Below are 22,997 nucleotides of genomic sequence, written 5' to 3'. Positions count from 1 at the left end.
CGTCCGTCCGTCCGTCCGTCCGTCAGTCCGTCCGTCAGTCCGTCAGTCAGTCCGTCAGTCACGCAAAGAACAGTTTTCCGGACTTTTTTCTAAACGCTTAATGCTAATGATTTCAAACTTGGCACATGGTTTCCTCATGATAAGTTACAGATCAAGTTCGAACTTCACGACGTTTCGATCATTTTTGACAAAGTTATGGCACTTTGAACTTTGGGAATTCTGATAATTCTGATGATCCTTAACTCAGTGCCATTTTAAGTTTAAATTTCCTTTAAAAACCAATTTCTCTGCAATAATTGGACCGATTGAGATCAAAGTTTCACCGTAGGAGGGACTCGGTCTGTAGAATATTTTAATGGTGATTATGACGTCACATGTCACGTGGTTCGGCCGCCATATTGTTTTTTGTGAAAACACGAAAACCCCTTTTTCTCTGCAACGGCTGAACAGATCGAGGCCAAACTTTGCAGGTAGAGTCGCATACCCATGACGAACAAAAAAGTCAGCGAGCATGAGGTCATGCGTCACATGGTTTCAGAGTTATGACGTTGTTAAGCATGAACCTTTAAAACCGAGCTCCTCCCTCATTTTTGATCCAATCGAGGGGAAACTTCACAAATCTGTTCAGCATGTCAGTCTACTAAAATGTCATTTTGGAATTTGTGATAGGGCACGTGGTTTGGCAGATATCGTTAATTAAACGATTTTTTTTTTTTTTAATGGATATCTCTTGAATCGCCAGTACCTCAGACCATGAGTTGGTAATAATTTATATAATTCACACAGTGCAATACGTGCAGGCCGCTGCACGGAGCGACCTTGCGGGCTTATCAACGAGGCGAGGCGTGAAGATCAAGTTTGAAAACCAGCATCAACCGTGCATAAATTTGCACGGGAGTTCATAGCGATACCGGGAGAGCGTATAAAGGCGCCGGTACACCTATTGCGTACGCAATATAATCGCCAGCCAACCGACCTTTCCCCGATATATAATTGTCCACCTCGCGCCTACGCCACGCGGCGAGCTGCCTGCCATCTTCCATCGCCTGCACGGTACGAGTCGGGGACCGGACGAGCTGTGGACGCCATCTTTGGACCATCAACCCGACCATCCACAAACCCCGTGTGAGTGAGTCTGAGAGTGAGTCTGAGTGTGAACGGGCCTGTGTCCAGGGATAAGTAGAAGACTGTATAAGGCTGCCCTGTGTATCTGCTTCTTCCTCTTCATTGTACATTGCTTCTTTTTCTTCTTATTCTTATTTGTACAAAGTGTGTACTTCTCTTCCTTCCCATACCATTGTAATAAATTACCTGTTCTTCCTGTTTTCCTCTCAAATTCGACCGTCTTAGTGATTTCTCAATTGGGTAAGCGTGGCACGATTAAGAACCGCTCGAATCGGGTTTAGTACCTGTTAACGGCCCGAATCACGACTCGCTTCACTCGGCGTGTCCACTAACGCCGTGGTTCGGGTGGGGTTATTTCCTTGCTTCACGGCCGGTGTTAGGATTTAGGTAATAGGACTAATTCGACCAACAACCCTATTTAAAACCGAAAGGAAGGAACGTGATAGCCCCGGGATCGCGTCGGCCAGAAAAAGGACAAGGGGATTAATCCCCCCTTGATAAGGGGGAGGCCGACATTGGAGATCTGCAACAATATATATATATATATATACATATATATACATATATATATATACATATATATATAATCGGGAGATTAAATCAGACGCGGACGTAGCTTCAGGACGTCGATCTTTAATTTTTGACAAGCCTTCGACCAACATAGGTCTTCTTCTGAGTCTACAAAAACAGCAGGCATGTAAATCAGTCAAGTATGTATAGTGATATGTGTGTAAGATGTGTGATATGTGTAGAAAATGCATACAAAAGGAAGAGCCACGCCCAAGCTCACTCACCGGCCCCAAGTTCAACGGAAGTGAAGTGCACCTTACAGTTACCGTTTGCATTACAGTTCCGGTGCACGTGCATATACAAATATAGAGATATCAACCCAATCAAATCATTAACCGTAACCCATTCATTCATTCATTCATTCAGTCATACATTCACCCATTCATTCATTCTACCTTTATATGTCATTTATATAAATATATAAATATATTATATGAATATAAATGGTATATGAATATATGCTTGTGTGTTTATGTATGTATAAAAACCTGGTACTGTTACTGCATCACTGCAACCTCAGTATCACAAACATGGGTATTGCCACTATTTTGAGCCTTCTATGTTGCTTAAAATTCAAGTTATGGCAAAAAATATGCTGAAAATGGCAGGCAGTTTGTTTTTTACAATTTGAAGGTTAAGACTCCAAAATTGAACCGGTTAAACAGCATTTTTGAATTCAGCACCCTCGAATTATCCTAAAAAACTTGTTTAATCACTTTTAACACAAAATGCCTAGGCATTTTGTGTTATGGCATTTTGCCTAGGCATTTTGTGTTAAAAGTGATTAAACAAGTTTTTTAGGATAATTCGAGGGTGCTGAATTCAAAAATGCTGTTTAACCGGTTCAATTTTGGAGTCTTAACCTTCAAATTGTAAAAAACAAAATGCCTGCCATTTTCAGCATATTTTTTGCCATAACTTGAATTTTAAGCAACATAGAAGGCTCAAAATAGTGGCAATACCCATGTTTGTGATACTGAGGTTGCAGTGATGCAGTAACAGTACCAGGTTTTTATACATACATAAACACACAAGCATATATTCATATACCATTTATATTCATATAATATATTTATATAAATGACATATAAAGGTAGAATGAATGAATGGGTGAATGTATGACTGAATGAATGAATGAATGAATGGGTTACGGTTAATGATTTGATTGGGTTGATGTAGGAACATTCTTTAATCATCAAAATTTATGCCATGAGGGATTTTTGTCTGAAGTTCACTCACCAGTATGTATAGTGTCTGAAGAACTTGGGGCCGGTGAGTGAGCTTGGGCGTGGCTCTTCCTTTTGTATGCATTTTCTACACATATCACACATCTTACACACATATCACTATACATACCTGACTGATATACATACCTGCTGTTTTTGTAGACTCAGCAGAGAACCTTTGTTGGTCGAAAGCTTGTCAAAAATTAAAGATAGACGTCCTGAAGCTACGTCCGCGTCTGATTTAATCTCCCGATTATTTATTCAATGCAAATGAGACGCCATGCTCGTACTGTGGAGTTTCTACTATTTCTCACAGTTTTATATATATATATATATACAGTGGAACCTTGACTTACGAGTTTAATTCGTTCTGTGACCGAGCTCGTAACTCAAATTGCTCGTTTCTCAAATCAAATTTCCCCATTAAAATGCATTGAAATGCTATTAATCCGTTCCAGCCCGCCAAAAACCACACCAATTTTTTTTTAAATATACAGTATATATAAAAATATCTCGCGCTTTATATTTCACCTGTATGCAGCATACAAGTTGGCAGGATGGCCTGGACTGGAGGTACGCACACTTGACTCTAAAGTCTAAACTGTCCAGCCTGGGTTTGAATCCCGACCCAGCTATAACCTGTCATGGGTGAATCACAGGCAGGGTGATTCATCAATGTGTGTACCGCTAAACTGGGCGCCCCGTTTGCGTCCCATTAGTTGTTGGATGTTAAGGATCTCACCGTGTTTTCCACAAAGAGAAGGCGAGCTATCGCCGGCACTCTGAACAAGTTGTGGCCTGGCATGGCATGAACATGAAAACATGAACATGAACATGAAATGTTCGACATGAACATGAAATTTTCCAAAATAACCAAAATGCGAAAACAAAAATGCAGCGCTATACGACAGAGATACTGTACGTGCACGGCAAGATAACACGTGACCGGAACCCACCTGGCGGCGTAAACTCAAAATAACCAACATGCGAAAACAAAAATGCAGCGCTATACGACAGAGATACTGTACGTGCACGGCAAGATAACCACGTGACCGGAACCCACCTGGCGGCGTAAACTCAAAATAACCAACATGCGAAAACAAAAATGCAGCGCTATACGACAGAGATACTGTACGTGCACGGCAAGATAACCACGTGACCGGAACCCACCTGGCGGCGTAAACTCAAAATAACCAACATGCGAAAACAAAAATGCAGCGCTATACGACAGAGATACTGTACGTGCACGGCAAGATAACCACGTGACCGGGTGGCGAAAGCTCGTAACTCAGATCTCGGCTCGCATCTCAAAGCAATAAACCGCCCGAGCGACGGCTCGTATCTCGAAAAACTCGTAAGTTGGGGCACTCGTAAGTCAAGGTTCCACTGTATATATATTTTGTGTGCCCCTCTGTCCATCATGCTTCATTAATGAAGGATTCCTGCTGTCGTTCATGTTGGAATCGCAACATTAAAGCTCAGAGTACTGCTTCTTCTTCTGCCATCATGCAAAGACTGACTTTTAAAATGGGCATCCTTTTGATTAAATGGACAATAATCTTTCTTCCAAGTAAATTCATTATTTGCTTTCCAATGAAGCAAATTGATTATTAGCTTTCCAACAGTACCATTTTTATTATGATACGACAGCAGAAACCCTTTGGACAGACGCATATCCTTTTAGTAATATATATTTTACAGTCAATGCCAAAGTGCATGAAGTAGTGACATGGGCATTGAGGAAGTTAGGAGTGGAGGAATGGTTGATCAGAGTAGTGATGGCAATGCACAAAAGAGCGCGCACAGCTGTAAGGACGAAGGACGGGAACAGTGGTGAGTTTGAGGTGAAGGTGGGAGTGCATCAGGGGTCGGTACTAAGTTCACTACTATTTGTAGCTGTGATGGAGGTGCTGGCTCAGAACGTAAAGGAGGGTTTACCGTGGGAGTTGTTGTATGCAGATGATCTGGTGTTGATTGCGGAAAGTCTGGATGGACTGAAGGAGAAGATGAACAAGTGGAAGGAATGTATGGAGACAAAAGGTCTGAAGGTGAATATCGGAAAGACGAAGGTGATGGCAAGTGGTAAAGCATGTGGTGAAGGGGAAGGAACTGGGAAGTGGCCGTGTGCTGTGTGCAGGAAGGGTGTCGGAGTGAACTCCATTCAATGTACAATGTGCGCTGAGTGGGTTCATCAAAAATGTAGTGGTCTGAGAGGGTCATTAACCAGTGTGGCAGCTACATTCAAATGTAAGGTGTGCACAGAGGGAGCTGCAGATGGAGCAAATGTTGAGGTGGATCTTGGAGATGGCATGAAGCTGGAAGGTGTGAAAACATTTTGCTACCTCTGAGACATGCTGAATGGAGAAGGTGGATCAGACTCGGCAACGGTTGCTGGAGTGAGATGTGCATGGAAGAAGTTTTGGGAACTGAGTGGCATGCTGATGAGGAGGGGAGTGTCGTTGAAGCTGAATGGAAAGGTGTATGCTGCATATGTGAGAAGTGTTATGATTTATGGGAGCGAGACATGGGTAATGAACGTAGAGCAGCAACGAAGGCTGGAAAGGGTGGAAATGCGAATGGTTCGGTGGATGTGTGGAGTATCGTTGAGAGAGAGGAAGACAAATTATGAATTGCGAAAGATGATGGGAATAGAGCCTGTGATTGATGCTGTGAAGAGAAACAGGTTGAGATGGTTTGGTCATGTGTTGAGGAAGGATGAAAGTGACTGGTTGAGAAGAGTGATGGAAATGAATGTAGAAGGAAGTAGAGGACGGGGAAGACCGAGAAAGACTTGGCTAAAGATGGTGGAAGAAGAAATGCGGGCAAGGGGTTTAACAAGGGGAGATGCAGAAAATAGGGCAAAATGGAGAAGATTGTCATGGGGAACGCAAGGCTAACCCCCGCTCTAGCAGGGAAAATGGCCTTAAACTGCATGTTGTTTGTGTTTGTTGCCAAAGTGCTCTTTTTATAATCACCACTATGATATAAATGCGTCGCTGTCCCATAACCTCATACCTGTGTTTTGCAGATTGTCTCAATGCCATCCCACAACTCCTCCAGGAGGACTGTGTAGGCCTTCCTCTGCTCAAGTGCCAAAATGGGGTCATGGGCACGGCAATGCCAATTTCCAACCAGGAGCGCCAAGTGAAAGAACACGGGAGTCTGCTTCAGCTTCGGCTGTCGCACAGCCATCTCAACCAGAAAGAGAAGCTGAAAACCGAAATGAAAATGCACCCAAAAACAAAATGTCAGCAAAACAACATGTATCTCGATTGTGCCTTTAACCAATTGTGGGCAAGCACCTCTGTTTAGCAATCAGTGAAACCTGTTGCCAGCTGGGAAATTCACAAGCAGAACTACTTAACATGGCTCAATGCACAGATGTAAGAAGTAAAAAAATATATTGTTCCTTTTAATTTTGGAAGCACTAACTCAGGGTGGTTATTTTCTTGATGACACCTGCTGGTAGAAAGCCATCCAAAGTTTGTCTGGAGGCAAAGTGGACAGGAAGCTATTTCTAATGATGAATGTCCTGAAGCTTTTTAAACATCTCTTATTTTGTTGGGAGAGTAATTTTTCCATTTATAGTCTCAAGAGTTTGTGAGATCATTTAATCAGGAAATAGTCAATGAAAAAATGGCTGAGGGTATAATGTTTGAAAGGAAAAGGGGAAAAAAAAATTAATGCTCCAAGCATCTCAATGTTCCACACATTAGTAAATGGAGATGCAGCTGCGGCCGGTTGCCAGCGGAGATTGTAAAACTGCAAGATGAAATTTCATGTGTGAAATGAAACAAAACTCTCAACAAACCATTGAAGTTTTAAGATTCCTAAGGAAAGAAAAACAATCAAAAAAGTTGACTGCAATAGTCTGACCTGACAAACACCAGCTTGGAGAGAGATGAGAGTGGGAGAGGGAGAGGGAGGGAGAGAGAGAGAGAGAGAGAGAGAGAGAGAGAGAGAGAGAGAGAGGGAGGGAGAGAGAGAGAGAGAGAGGGAGAGAGAGAGAGAGAGAGAGAGAGAGCGCGGAGTGAAAAGTTACCACAAAAAAAAAAAAAAACTATTCGTGAGGATCTCCACCTCCCTCGACTCGTTCTTCCCCAAATCAAAGTACTTCCATATCTTCTACATCTCATCCCGCGCTCTTCCAATTGTATCACATTACTTTTTATCTTGACCAAAAACATGCAAAATAAGAGATCATCGCAGGAGAATTTCAGCGCAAGCACAAATGTGATCCATTAAAATACCCAACGCACTACCCCATACCTGAGAAAATGGTCATCTATTAATAACCGAGGATCGCAGAATTTTCGACTCGGAGACTAATCGTGCGATGTTTAATTGTTAACAATAACACATTTACAATGTCGATGATAATAACCTTACACACTGTGCACAATAAAGAGTTATAAACGATGAGGAACGGCAGACAGAACTTTAACATGTAGGAGAGAGGCATCCCATGCTCCGGGGAGGTTGGATAGAGGTTGAGGTCACTGCTCCCTGTTTCTGCTGTCTCTGGAATGGTAGGAATGCTAACTCTTAGACCAAGGGTGTACCCCAGAGACCAACAAGGAGAAAGTCACTGACCCAGCGGATTCTCGCCTCTGAACAGGCGTGACCATAACATCGTCAAGATTTCGGATCTGGCCAAAGAGCGCAATGTTGCAATTTATGGCATGCAGGAAACCAATGCATCGACGACGTCGCTGCTGAAGAGGTAAACTGGCATCGTCATACCACTGCCGATGGGTGTTGGTTGTCGTATGGGTTTATGAAGAACTGTTTGAATTGCATATTTTTAGCTTTAAAAATAATCGGCATGCTGGGTTACAGTGAACATCTGGCAACATAGACATCAACATGAATACCATACCCAATTAATGAGTAATCATACCAATTGAGGGTTAAAACAAGGCAGAGTGTGCTCAGGTTAGCTCGCACACCACATGCGCATGACCTCCTATTCCCTTAAAGCCGAGTCCCGGGGCAATGGTGCAGGGGTGGTCACAAAGAGAATAATCAGATCCAGATCGCCATAGGTTTGAAACCTGAGTGCACTAGCAAATTGCAGACCAAACTTTTGGCACCCCACGATGCGGCGAATGGAATGTGCTCACACGATGTTGGACACAATCGGCCTGGCGGAAGAGCGGCATTTACTTGTATATGATGCAAGTTCCGAGATGCACTCTCACATCACTGGCAATCATTCTCAACAATGCAAGTGAAGCTTTTTGTCCTCTGAAATGGTTTTGATACCCATACCCTCTCCTCCAACACATTTCGAGGAAAAAAATCGTGACACACGACCTCATTTGAAAACGTTCTGGACCATTTCCCAAGCACATACGGAAAGTTATTTGGGGTACCTTTGGGCATACAAGAGAAACAAGACACATTGATGGGGTTCCTTTATAGTTTATACAATGCATAACCACTAAAGTGGAATAAATCCCCATGATACACACAGCATATTCACAGGTTCTCTGCAGTTACAAGGTGCAGCTGCTTGGAATGGATGACAAGCTCGGCGGATTGAGACCTGAGCTACGACCGAGCCACGGAAACACGAGCACACGGTTATTAACCTGTAAAATGGCAGTGATACAGAGAACAATGGCTATGGTTGATAAGGTTATTAGACTTGATAATAGCTAACCTTAACTCAAAATCTTTGTTCCCCCTCCTTCACTGCCTCGGCCTGTTCTAATGAGAAAGTCAATCTTGCTGAAGATCACAGAGCTAGTGAATAAAATCAAAGAGTCTGTTAGTCAAGCTGACGGGTCAAGCAACTCTGATGATGGTAGTTGACAGAACAGAAATTACTTCAATAAAACAAATAATTCCCTTAATGCATCAGTTCATTTCCTCTGCCACCGAAGGTAGTTATGTGCAGTATTCACCCGTTTGTCTGTTTCTGTTTGTTTGTGTGGAGAGAAAGAGACGAGAGATGACGTAGACAACAAGACGTCACCACGGCGTAGTGCATGATGGGTGCTTTCAAGATGGCGAATGGTTCTTTTTGTGAGAGACCTGAGCCGTGAATGAATGAATGTGAATAAATGAAGTTGTTCTTGTCCTTTATAGTGAATGGAAAGTGAGGAGGAGAGCTCGAGGAAGAACAAGGAAACTGAAAACGAGCCTACGATGGTTGGGGTTGTGCTCCTCTCGCCATCTGCCAGTTTGCCACCATAAGTGTGGACCCTCTGTTTCATCACTTTCTTGATGGTACTTGTTTGTCATCTTGTTCGTTGTTGAACTCTTTAGTGAAATTCATTCTCTCTCACTCTCACTCTGTACGGCGCTGTCTAGCTGCAGCAGTTTCCCAAATTTGTTCCGGGACAAGGTGTGTTTTATATATGATTTTTGCCTTTGAGAGTTTCGCGTGCGGTGCTCCTGCGGCTGGGATGAACTGTATCAATTTGGTGGCTCTGGAGTTCATGTGCCCGATGGTGTGTTTGCGGGCATTGTGTCGCTTGGCATTGCACGGGCTCAGGAATCCCGTGCTGGTCATTGTGTGTGTGGAGGGATTGGAGTTGTTCGGCCCCGTTCTGGACGTGTTTGGACTGTTCTTGAACGTGATGGTGGGTGGATACTTGTTGGTGTGGAGCGGGTGGATCGTCAGCCATGTGTACCATTGCTCGTTCTTCTCGACAAGCGATCGTTGAGCACCGGGATTGACGGTCTCGAGGAGGTGTTGCGGTCACAGCATGCAGACACTCGTCTTGTAAATGTGGCCGAGGCCTGGTTTTCACCTGAGAGACCAACCTCAGCCTGCCAGCTTCCTGGATTTCAGCTGTTTCATTGTGATCGCAGTGATCGCATTTGAGGGCGTGTTGAGCTCTACGGACGTGATGATTCAAATGCATGGGATTGACGTACCGTATATAAATTTATTGCATTGTATTGTTAATAATTCTGCGTTTGATTTGCCATTGTTCTTTACCTTTTATTGTTGTTTCAATGATGCTTTTGGTACAGCAATTATATTTGCTAATATAATTTTTTCTTTTTTTTCTTTATATATACACTGCAAACTTGACTTTTAAGTCTTCTAAGTAATCTAATCTTCCCAATATAATCTCAACAAGAAAGAGCAATCAGAGATTGCAAACCCTTGCCAGGATGTATTTTCAGTGGTTTTTAAGGCTTTTGTGTCAAAACAAATATGGCAGCCGAACCACATGACAGATGACATCATTATTATTATTATTTCTCCACTAATTTATTCCTAGATTATGCTCAAGAAATTTCGTCTTGATCGGAAGAAGTTTTGTACTTGTCTAATTATGATGTCATAATGGAGGCACCTATGACATCATCATTATCATATTTTATTCCCCAGGAAGAGTTCTATACAATGAGCCTATGTTCTATACAATGAGCCTATACAATGAGTTCTATACAATTCTATACAAGATACAATCTATACAATGAGTTCTATACAATTCTATACAATGAGCCCATGTCTCAATTCTTTCTATGCAGCACTTTCAGAGAATAGAGGTGCAAATGTTTTCGGTTTTTCCAAGATGGCGGCCGAATCACGTGACCAATGACGTCATCATTATTTTTTTTTTCTCCACCACTTTATGCTGACATGACACTCAGGAAATTTCATCTTGATTGGATGAAGTTTTGTACTTGTCGAATTATGAGTCATAAGGGAGGCACCTATGACATCATCATTAACATATTTTATTCCCCATGGAGAGTTCTTTACAATGAGCCATGTCTCAATTTTTTCTATTCAGCGCTTTTTGGAGATATAGAGGTGCAAAGTTTTTCGGTTTTTCCAAAATGGCGGCCGAACCACGTGACCTATGACGTCATAATTATCATTTAAAAAATCTACAGGTGGAGTTGCACCTATGGTGAAAATTTCCTATCAATCGGACCAAGAGTTGCAGAGAAAATCATATTTATTCTGTGCGGACAAACAGACAGACAGACAAACAGACAGACAAACAAACGGACTCAAATGCAATACCCTCTCCTCTGGCGAGGGTAATGAATATGGTAGACGAGGTAAAATCTGCCACCTCAAATATTCCACCAAGTTGTAGACATTGCTTTTACTGAACGTACATGATACGAGTTGCCATTATTTTTATTCCTGAAACAAAACAAATATTTGTGAGAAACGGATTTTACAGATATGTGGGTAATTAATGAGATGAACCACCTTTAGAACCACCTTTAGAGGCCATTTTCCCCGCAGAACGGGGGTTGGCCTTTTTCGGGCACCTTGATCCCATTTTTGAAGCAACGTTTTATGGCCGGATGCCCTTGCTGCCGCCAACCCCGTTAGTCGCCTCTTGCGACACAGGGAATTACCAGTGAACTGGTACTCAATTTGCCGACCTCAGAAGGATGACAGTCTAAGTCAACCCCCCTGGCATTAATTCAGCAATCGAGCGGGATTCGAACCCAGGATCCTCAGATCCCAAGCCAGCACCCTAACTGCTAAGCCAACACCAGGCTGGGTAATTAATGAGATGGAAGAATATTGTTACGGGTCGCGGACAAGATGTTATTTTTGACCGAGCGGTTGGTATGACCGCGACCTAACAGTTCCCCCCGATTCTTCCCCAACTCACCCGATTCACCCCCAACTTTGGCCGTATCGCACCGCAGCTGCCCAATCTGGAAAACTCTAAAACGACCGAATGCAAAGAGGAAAAGGAATAAGACGAGAAGACGTACAGAAGAGTAATTGGATTTATTATACACACAAGCAAAAAGAAAGCAGTCACGTTTATTTACAGACGAGATTAGATACACAGTGCAACGCTAGCTTACCTACAGTCTTAATTAACCCAGGGACAGAACAAACAAAAGACAGACTCACACGGGGAATGATGACAGGAATTGGCTGGAAGGAGAGGATGGCTTGGAGTTGTATTGTGCAGCACGATCGGCGCGTTTAGCAGCCGCCGTTCCTTCGCGGCCCTGCTCAAAACCGCCGTCCAGGCCCCAAGCGGCTGTTGAGTGTGGTTGCTGCTGTGGCCGCCGCTGCTGCTGCTGCTGTGGACGTCGCGTGCTTTTCCAGGATTACAGCAGGCTTTGTGCTTTCTGGGATGTCCTCTCCTTGGATGTTCTCTATGTTCTCTTGGTCCAATCACTCCTCACCACCGACAACTCAACGCAACTACCGCAACCACTGACCACCACAACGCAACCACCGACGACCAAAACCACACAACTCAGCTCTGCTTCTTGGACCCTCTCTCTTCTCAACGGCTTGGGCTCCTTTTTCTCTGCCGGTAAAAGCTCATCTCCGCCAAAGCTCGTCTCAGCTTCTCTTTTGGGAGCGTCGCGCTGCGGATTTTAGCTGCGGTCACGCCGGCTCATTCCCTCCTCTCAGCGCCTCTCTTTAAAAGTGCAGCCTCTTCTCATCTCAATGCTCAGTACTCATCTCTTTCTTCTTCAAAGCTCGACTGCTTGGGGAGCGTCGCGCTGCGGGTTTTATAGGCCCCCGCCCCTCAACCTTTTCGAACCTCCCCGATAGCTCTTCCTCCGCCCTCCCTAGCCAAACCCCTGGCTCATGGTTGGTCGAGTGGGGCTGGCTCACTCCTCCCCTCTATGACGAGGTGGACACACGCCTTTCTTCTCCGACCCTGCCTCGTGGTCAATGGCGGTTATTGGAGGGGAGGTAATTGCCAAACGACGAAAAGGGGGAATGGAGGTTTTGGGAATGGGAATGAAGGGAATCTATCTCTTTTGCTTGGTGCAATGGAGTACTTCTATTAATGGGAGACACAGCCTTACCCTAAAACACAGAATAAGATATAACTATTGAACAGGGGTATTCTATGATTGGCTGTGGTGTGGATGCTTTATGGACTAATTATGGGATGCCCTTTGACCTTTACACAGCTCCGGAGGTAGGAGGCGCAGAATAAACAATAATAATAATTCACACAATAAAAAATATATACAGTCCTCATATCCGCAACAATATTATTTTGTGGCAACACACCTTATGCCCAAAAATTTCGAAGCACGGTGACGCATAGACAGTTTTCATACGGATGTCGAATCGGGTTGACGCATAGGGCTGCCAAACAGTTTCCTGGGATAGGGAGCACAATTCTGGATAGGTCACCACTCCGACGCAGGATACTCTAATGACTCATTCTTCCCAGCAAGCAGGTAGTCATTTTGCCAACCTCGGAAGGATGACAGGCTGAGTCAACCCACCTGGAGTATTTTAACGTCACAACGGGCTCAAACCTACGACCCTAAGATCTTAAACCAGCAACCTTAACCGTTAAGACAACACCAGGCTCGATTTGGAAAAGAGGTGATAAATCTCAGTATCATTATATTTTGCTACATAAACCAAAGTCGTACTTCCCTTTCTCAAGGAACTATAAGGACCAGCTCTCTACGGCAGCAGCCAGGGGAATTGTGTTACCAGGGGGATTGTTCAAACGTGTAATTCAAAATACCTCTCCCTCTGCGTATTTCAAAATACCTCACTGCACTGGAAAACATGGAGACAGCAATACTGTACAGTAAAGGATGGGGACTTGTAACACCCTCTCCCACCTGGAGCGGCACTACACGATACACATTTACATTGAGAATTTGCATCCCCCTTCGCCCAACCCCTCCTCCTTTCCTCCCAAAACCACCGGCAAAGATAAAAACACCCCTATAGACTAATTGTGCTCATGCTGAGCCTATGTAGCAAGTCTGGATGCAATCATCCCAGAACTGTAGGAGTAGTGCAACAGACAAACAGGCAAACACACAAACAAACAAACAAACAAACAAATGAAAAATCGGTCAGAGACCGAGGACTTGCCGGAATGTACTTTTTTATCGGCCATTTAGGACAAATATGGCGGCCGAACCACGTGACCGATGACGTCATCATTAACATATTTTATTCCCCATGGAGAGTTCTTTACAATGAGCCATACCTCAATTTTTTCTATTCAGGACTTTTGGAGATGTGGAGGTGCAGAGTTTTTCGGTTTTTCCAAGATGGCGGCCGAACCACGTGACCGATGACATCATCATTAACATATTTTATTCCCCATGGAGAGTTCTTTACAATGAGCCATGTGTTACATATTTATGGGAATGTAGGTGAATTACTATTCAGGTCTTTGCTTATCAATGTGTAGTTGATTAAGGGTTGTTGTGGTTGGAGGGTCAGGAGCCCTTCTGGAAAAAGAGACCGGAAACGGAAGAAGAAAGACACGAGGTCGAGAGAAGCGACGAGGATTCTTCTTCCTCGCCCCGCTCCGACGAGAGGTGGGATCGATATTGAGCCGTGTGGAAAAGCGGCGTTCCCGAGCCCGTCTGGTGAGAGGAGTTACCGGGACGGGTACCTACCCGGTGGACACGTCAAGCTGCCGTGGGGCCGTGCACCGACCCAGCGTCTGGCACCGTTCGCGGCACCGTCTACAAAGACGCGTACGGGTCGCACGTTGGGGCCTAACACGCGTTGCAAGCGGCGTGTGGCTTTTGCCTGCTGTACAGTACCCGCTTCGCGTGGCCAAGAGGGGGCTGCAACCTTGGTTCCCGGTACGATACATGCCCGGTGGAAAAACGTCCACCCGGGGTTCGTTCAACCGCCCGAGTGCGGCGAAGCCGACCATCATCTTGGTCAGGAGGGGCCCAGAGACATTGTGAGGGACAGAGACCAAAGGGGGTCGTGAGTACAAAAGGGGACACACGTATGTAAGATGGCCATCTTAATCATCTAGGGGATTGATTGTTGAGTGTGAATTGTGGATGGTGGATTGCTCGGGGAATATATCCTTGATTGTATCATTGAAATTGTATGGTATCATTACCATTGAAATATATCATTGAAAATCAGTTTTCTCTTGGGTGGAATTCCTAGGGATTGCGTTGCGAAAGCGCATATATAATATCACTTTCTGGCGAAGTTCCTCTCACGGTCCGGGGGTCACCGAGACCAGGTAGTCACCGAGGGGACCACGTAACAGAATGTCTCAATTTTTTCTATTCAGCACTTTCGGAGATATGGAGGTGCTAAGTTTTTCGGTTTTTCCAAGATGGCGGCCGACCACGTGACTGATGACGTCATCATTAACATATTTTATTCCCCATGGAGAGTTCTTTACAATGAGCCATGTCTCAATTTTTTCTGTTCAGCACTTTTGGAGATATAGTGGTGCAAATTTTTGCCGTTTTTCCAAGATAGCGGCCGACCACGTGACATATGACGTCATCATTAACATATTTTATTCCCCATGGAGAGTTCTTTACAATGAGCCATGTCTCAATTGTTTCTGTTCAGCACTTTTGGAGATATAGTGGCGCAACGTTTTGCCGTTTTTCCAAGATGGCGCCCGAACCACGTGACTGATGACGTCATCATTTACATATTTTATTCCCCATGGAGAGTTCTTTCCCATGTCTGAATTTTTTCTGTTCAGTACTTTCGGAGATTATAGAGGTGCAAAGTTTTTCGGTTTTTCCAAGATGGCGGCCGAACAACGTCACCGATGACGTCATCAATTGGGCACAGTCTATTCCAGGGCAAGACCAATATGTGTGCAAAGTTTGGCGATTCTCCGTGCAACGGTGTAGACGCAGTGCTGCAAACAGACAGACAAACAGACAAACAGACAGACAAACAGACAGATGAAAAATCGGTCAGAGACCGAGGACTTGCCGGAATGTACTTTTTTATCGGCCATTTAGAACAAATATGGCGGCCGAACTACGTGATACATGACGTCATCATTAACATATTTTATTCCCCATGGAGAGTTCTTTACAATGAGCCATCTCTCAATTTTTTCCATTCTGCACTTTTGGAGATATAGTGGTGCAAAGTTTTCCCGTTTTTCCAAGATGGCGGCCGAACCACGTGACCAATGGCATCATCATTAACCTATTTTATTCCCCATGGAGAGTTCTTTACAATGAGCCATGTCTCAATTTTTTCTATTCAGCACTTTTGGAGATATAGTGGTGCAAAGTTTTTCGGTTTTTCCAAGATGGCGACCGAACCACGTGACTGATGACGTCATCATTAACATATTTTATTCCCCATGGAGAGTTCTTTACAATGAGCCATGTCTCAATTTTTTCTATTCAGCACTTTCGGAGATATAGAGGTGCAAAGTTTTTCGGTTTTTCCAAGATGGCGGCCGAACAACGTCACCGATGACGTCATCAATTGGGCACAGTCTATTCCAGGGCAATACCAATATGTGTGCAAAGTTTGGCGATTCTACGTGCAACGGTGTAGACGCAGTGCTGCAAACAGACAGACAGACAAACAGACAGACAGACAAACAGACAAATGAAAAATCGGTCAGAGACCGAGGACTTGCCGGAATGTACTTTTTTATCGGCCATTTAGGACAAATATGGCGGCCGAACCATGTGACCGATGACGTCATCATTAACATATATTATTCCCCATGGAGAGTTCTTTACAATGAGCCATGTCTCAATTTTTTCTGTTCAGCACTTTTGGAGATATAGTGGTGCAAAAGTTTTGCCGTTTTTCCAAGATGGCGGCCGACCACATGACATATGACATCATCATTAACATATTTTATTCCCCATGGAGAGTTCTTTACAATGAGCCATGTCTCAATTTTTTCTGTTCAGCACTTTTGGAGATATAGTGGCGCAACGTTTTGCCGTTTTTCCAAGATGGCGACCGAACCACGTGACTGATGACGTCATCATTTACATATTTTATTCCCCATGGAGAGTTCTTTACAATGAGCCATGTCTCAATTTTTTCTGTTCAGTACTTTCGGAGATATAGAGGTGCAAAGTTTTTCGGTTTTTCCAAGATGGCGGCCGAACCACGTCACCGATGACGTCATCAATTGGGCACAGTCTATTCCAGGGCAAGACCAATATGTGTGCAAAGTTTGGCGATTCTACGTGCAACGGTGTAGACGCAGTGCTGCAAACAGACAGACAGACAGACAAACAAATGAAAAATCGGTCAGAGACCGAGGACTTGCCGGAATTTACTTTTTTGTCGGCCATTTAGGACAAATATGGCGGCCGAACCACGTGACCGATGACGTCATCATTAACATGTTTTATTCCCCATGGAGAGTTCTTTCCAATGAGCCATGTCTCATTTTTTCTATTCAGCACTGGAGGTGCAAAGTTTTTCGGTTTTTCCAAGATGGCGGCCGGACCACATGACCGATGACATCATCATTAACATGTTGTATTCCGCATGGAGAGTTCTTTACAATGAGCCATGTCTCAATTTTTTCTGTTCAGCACTTTTGGAGATATGGTGGTGCAAAGTTTTGCCGTTTTTCCAAGATGGCGGCTGACCACGTGACTGATGACGTCATCATTAACATATTTTATTCCCCATGGAGAGTTCTTTACAATAATCCATGTCTCAATTTTTTCTGTTCAGCACTTTTGGAGATATAGTGGTGCAAAGTTTTGCCGTTTTTCCAAGATGGCGGCCGACCACGTGACATATGACGTCATCATTAACATATTTTATTCCCCATGGAGAGTTCTTTACAATGAGCCATGTCTCAATTTTTTCTGTTCAGCACTTTTGGAGATATGGTGGTGCAAAGTTTTGCCGTTTTTCCAAGATGGCGGCTGACCACGTGACTGATGACGTCATCATTAACATATTTTATTCCCCATGGAGAGTTCTTTACAATGATCCATGTCTCAATTTTTTCTGTTCAGCACTTTTGGAGATATAGTGGTGCAAAGTTTTGCCGTTTTTCCAAGATGGCGGCCGACCACGTGACATATGACGTCATCATTAACATATTTTATTCCCCATGGAGAGTTCTTTACAATGAGCCATGTCTCAATTTTTTCTGTTCAGCACTTTTGGAGATATAGTGGCGCAACGTTTTGCCGTTTTTCCAAGATGGCGGCCGACCACGTGACTGATGACGTCATCATTAACATATTTTATTCCCCATGGAGAGTTCTTTACAATGAGCCATGTCTCAATTTTTTCTGTTCAGCACTTTTGGAGATATAGTGGCGCAACGTTTTGCCGTTTTTCCAAGATGGCGGCCGAACCACGTCACCGATGACGTCATCAATTGGGCACAGTCTATTCCAGGGCAAGACCAATATGTGTACAAAGTTTGGCGATTCTACGTGCAACGGTGTAGACGCAGTGCTGCAAACAGACAGACAGACAAACAGACAGACAGACAGACAGACAGACAGACAAACAAACGAACAGATCAACATACTTGCCGGAATTTTTTCCGGCAAGTAACAAACGAACAGATCAACATACTTGAAGGAATTTTTTCCGGCAAGTAACAAACAGACAAACGAACAGATCAACATACTTGCCGAAAAAAATTTTCCGGCAAGTAACAAACAAGAAGACGTCATATAGAGCACGATACTTGCAAAATTCCCCCTCCCCCGACAAAAAGGTTGCAATTGATCCAGCAAATTTTCCATTTCGTAAAGATCAAAATTGATGATCTTCATCAAAGCTCGGGTCAATAGGATGAAAAGTAATGATTTTTAGATTAAAATTGATGATTTTAGAAGTTTGACCTAGAGTTGACCTTTAACCTTTTCACCTCAAAAAATTGGTTTCCCAATTCAGTGAGACAATATGCAAATGCTGTTCTATTTTGAAGTCAATTGGATTAAAAATGGCGATTTTAGAAATTTGACCTCCAGATGACCTTTGACCTCAAAATCAATAGGCTTCTCGATTGTGATGACCTCTACAACTTGAAGTTTCGTGAAGATCCTGTAGGTTGAAAATTGTTACCTGTAGGCGACTGACATAGACAAACAAACAAACAAACAGATGAAAAATCGGTCAGAGACCGAGGACTTGCCGGAATGTACTTTTTTATTGGCCATTTAGGACAAATATGGCGGCCGAACCACGTGACCGATGACGTCATCATTAACATATTTTATTCCCCATGGAGAGTTCTTTTCAATGAGCCATGTCTCAATTTTTTCTATTCAGCACTTTCGGAGATGTGGAGGTTTCGGTTTTTCCAAGATGGCGGCCGGACCACATGACCGATGACATCATCATTAACATGTTGTATTCCGCATGGAGAGTTCTTTACAATGAGCCATGTCTCAATTTTTTCTGTTCAGCACTTTTGGAGATATGGTGGTGCAAAGTTTTGCCGTTTTTCCAAGATGGCGGCTGACCACGTGACTGATGACGTCATCATTAACATATTTTATTCCCCATGGAGAGTTCTTTACAATAATCCATGTCTCAATTTTTTCTGTTCAGCACTTTTGGAGATATAGTGGTGCAAAGTTTTGCCGTTTTTCCAAGATGGCGGCCGACCACGTGACATATGACGTCATCATTAACATATTTTATTCCCCATGGAGAGTTCTTTACAATGAGCCATGTCTCAATTTTTTCTGTTCAGCACTTTTGGAGATATGGTGGTGCAAAGTTTTGCCGTTTTTCCAAGATGGCGGCTGACCACGTGACTGATGACGTCATCATTAACATATTTTATTCCCCATGGAGAGTTCTTTACAATGATCCATGTCTCAATTTTTTCTGTTCAGCACTTTTGGAGATATAGTGGTGCAAAGTTTTGCCGTTTTTCCAAGATGGCGGCCGACCACGTGACATATGACGTCATCATTAACATATTTTATTCCCCATGGAGAGTTCTTTACAATGAGCCATGTCTCAATTTTTTCTGTTCAGCACTTTTGGAGATATAGTGGCGCAACGTTTTGCCGTTTTTCCAAGATGGCGGCCGACCACGTGACTGATGACGTCATCATTAACATATTTTATTCCCCATGGAGAGTTCTTTACAATGAGCCATGTCTCAATTTTTTCTGTTCAGCACTTTTGGAGATATAGTGGCGCAACGTTTTGCCGTTTTTCCAAGATGGCGGCCGAACCACGTCACCGATGACGTCATCAATTGGGCACAGTCTATTCCAGGGCAAGACCAATATGTGTACAAAGTTTGGCGATTCTACGTGCAACGGTGTAGACGCAGTGCTGCAAACAGACAGACAGACAAACAGACAGACAGACAGACAGACAGACAGACAAACAAACGAACAGATCAACATACTTGCCGGAATTTTTTCCGGCAAGTAACAAACGAACAGATCAACATACTTGAAGGAATTTTTTCCGGCAAGTAACAAACAGACAAACGAACAGATCAACATACTTGCCGAAAAAAATTTTCCGGCAAGTAACAAACAAGAAGACGTCATATAGAGCACGATACTTGCAAAATTCCCCCTCCCCCGACAAAAAGGTTGCAATTGATCCAGCAAATTTTCCATTTCGTAAAGATCAAAATTGATGATCTTCATCAAAGCTCGGGTCAATAGGATGAAAAGTAATGATTTTTAGATTAAAATTGATGATTTTAGAAGTTTGACCTAGAGTTGACCTTTAACCTTTTCACCTCAAAAAATTGGTTTCCCAATTCAGTGAGACAATATGCAAATGCTGTTCTATTTTGAAGTCAATTGGATTAAAAATGGCGATTTTAGAAATTTGACCTCCAGATGACCTTTGACCTCAAAATCAATAGGCTTCTCGATTGTGATGACCTCTACAACTTGAAGTTTCGTGAAGATCCTGTAGGTTGAAAATTGTTACCTGTAGGCGACTGACATAGACAAACAAACAAACAAACAGATGAAAAATCGGTCAGAGACCGAGGACTTGCCGGAATGTACTTTTTTATTGGCCATTTAGGACAAATATGGCGGCCGAACCACGTGACCGATGACGTCATCATTAACATATTTTATTCCCCATGGAGAGTTCTTTTCAATGAGCCATGTCTCAATTTTTTCTATTCAGCACTTTCGGAGATGTGGAGGTTTCGGTTTTTCCAAGATGGCGGCCGAACCACGTGACATATGATGTCATCATTAACAAATTTTATTCCCCATGGAGAGGTCTTTACAATGAGCCATGTCTCAATTTTTTCCATTCTGCACTTTTGGAGATATAGTGGTGCAAAGTTTTTGCCGTTTTTCCAAGATGGCGGCCGAACCACGTGACCGATGGCATCATCATTAACATATTTTATTCCCCATGGAGAGGTCTTTACAATGAGCCATGTCTCAATTTTTTCTGTTCAGCACTTTTGGAGATATAGTGGTGCAAAGTTTTGCCGTTTTTCCAAGATGGCGGCCGACCACGTGACATATGACATCATTAACATATTTTATTCCCCATGGAAAGTTTTTTACAATGAGCCATGTCTCAATTTTTTCTGTTCAGCACTTTTGGAGATTTCGTAGTGCAAAGTTTTGCCGTTTTTCCAAGATGGCGGCCGACCACGTGACTGATGACGTCATCATTAACATATTTTATTCCCCATGTGGAGTTCTTTACAATGAGCCATGTCTCAATTTTTTCTGTTCAGCACTTTTGGCGATATAGTGGTGCAAAGTTTTGCCGTTTTTCCAAGATGGCGGCCGACCACGTGACATATGACGTCATCATTAACATATTTTATTCCCCATGGAGAGTTCTTTACAATGAGCCATGTCTCAATTTTTTCTGTTCAGCACTTTTGGAGATATCGTGGCGCAACGTTTTGCCGTTTTTCCAAGATGGCGAGCGAACCACGTGACTGATGACGTCATCATTTACATATTTTATTCTGCATGGAGAGTTCTTTACAATGAGCCATGTCTCAATTTTTTCTGTTCAGTACTTTCGGAGATATAGAGGTGCAACGTTTTTCGGTTTTTCCAAGATGGCGGCCGAACCACGTCACCGATGACGTCATCAATTGGGCACAGTCTATTCCAGGGCAAGACCAATATGTGTGCAAAGTTTGGCGATTCTACGTGTAACGGTGTAGACGCAGTGCTGCAAACAGACAGACAGACAAACAGACAGACAGACAGACAGACAAATGAAAAATCGGTCAGAGACCGAGGACTTGCCGGAATGTACTTTTTTATCCGCCATTTAGGACAAATATGGCGGCCGAACCACGTGACCGATGACGTCATCATTAACATATTTTATTCCCCATGGAGAGTTCTTTACAATGAGGCATGTCTCAATTTTTTCTATTCAGCACTTTTGGACACATAGAGGTGCTAAGTTTTTCGGTTTTTCCAAGATGGCGGCCGAACCACGTTACATATGACGTCATCATTAACAAATTTTATTCCCCATGGAGAGTTCTTTACAATGAGCCATGTCTCAATTTTTTCTGTTCAGCACTTTTGGAGATATAGTGGTGCAAAGTTTTGCCGTTTTTCCAAGATGGCGGCCGACCACGTGACATATGACATCATCATTAACATATTTTATTCCCCATGGAGAGTTCTTTACAATGAGCCATGTCTCAATTTTTTCTGTTCAGCACTTTTGGAGATTTCGTGGTGCAAAGTTTTGCCGTTTTTCCAAGATGGCGGCCGACCACGTGACTGATGACGTCATCATTAACATATTTTATTCCCCATGGAGAGTTCTTTACAATGAGCCATGTCTCAATTTTTTCTGTTCAGTACTTTCGGAGATATAGAGGTGCAAATTTTTTTCGGTTTTTCCAAGATGGCCGCCGAACCACGTGACTGATGACGTCATCATTAACATATTTTATTCCCCATGGACAGTTCTTTACAATGAGCCATGTCTCAATTTTCTCTATTCAGCACTTTCGGAGATATGGAGGTGCAAATTTTTTCCAAGATGGCGGCCGAACCACGTGACCGATGACGTCATCATTTGGGCACAGTATATTAGAGGGCAAGACAAATAAGTGTGCAAAGTTTGGCTATTCTACGTATAGAAAGATTCTACATATAGAAAGTTTTCGGGTTTTTCCAAGATGGCGGCCGAACCACGTCACCGATGACGTCATCAATTGGGCACAGTCTATTCCAGGGCAAGACCAATATGTGTGCAAAGTTTGGCGATTCTACGTGCAACGGTGTAGACGCAGTGCTGCAAACAGACAGACAGACAGACAAACAAATGAAAAATCGGTCAGAGACCGAGGACTTGCCGGAATTTACTTTTTTGTCGGCCATTTAGGACAAATATGGCGGCCGAACCACGTGACCGATGACGTCATCATTAACATGTTTTATTCC

At 43.3% G+C, this 22,997-nt stretch overlaps 1 protein-coding gene across 3 annotated transcripts in view; it reads right to left on the bottom strand.

The window, feature by feature from the left end:
- The window catches only part of LTN1 (listerin E3 ubiquitin protein ligase 1), a 390,185-nt gene that overhangs the window by 321,564 nt on the left and 45,624 nt on the right, over positions 1-22,997 (bottom strand). For all 3 annotated transcript variants that reach the window (XM_078774055.1, XM_078774056.1, XM_078774057.1), the window contains one exon: positions 5,937-6,131. In XM_078774055.1, the coding sequence (XP_078630181.1) occupies positions 5,937-6,131 (195 nt within the window). The remainder of the gene's footprint in view (positions 1-5,936; positions 6,132-22,997) is intronic.

The sequence above is a fragment of the Myxine glutinosa genome, chromosome 3 (assembly GCF_964187855.1).
Source record: "Myxine glutinosa chromosome 3, kmMyxGlut1.1, whole genome shotgun sequence".
Taxonomy (NCBI): domain Eukaryota; kingdom Metazoa; phylum Chordata; class Myxini; order Myxiniformes; family Myxinidae; genus Myxine; species Myxine glutinosa.
This window is presented reverse-complemented; position numbering and strand designations above follow the sequence as displayed.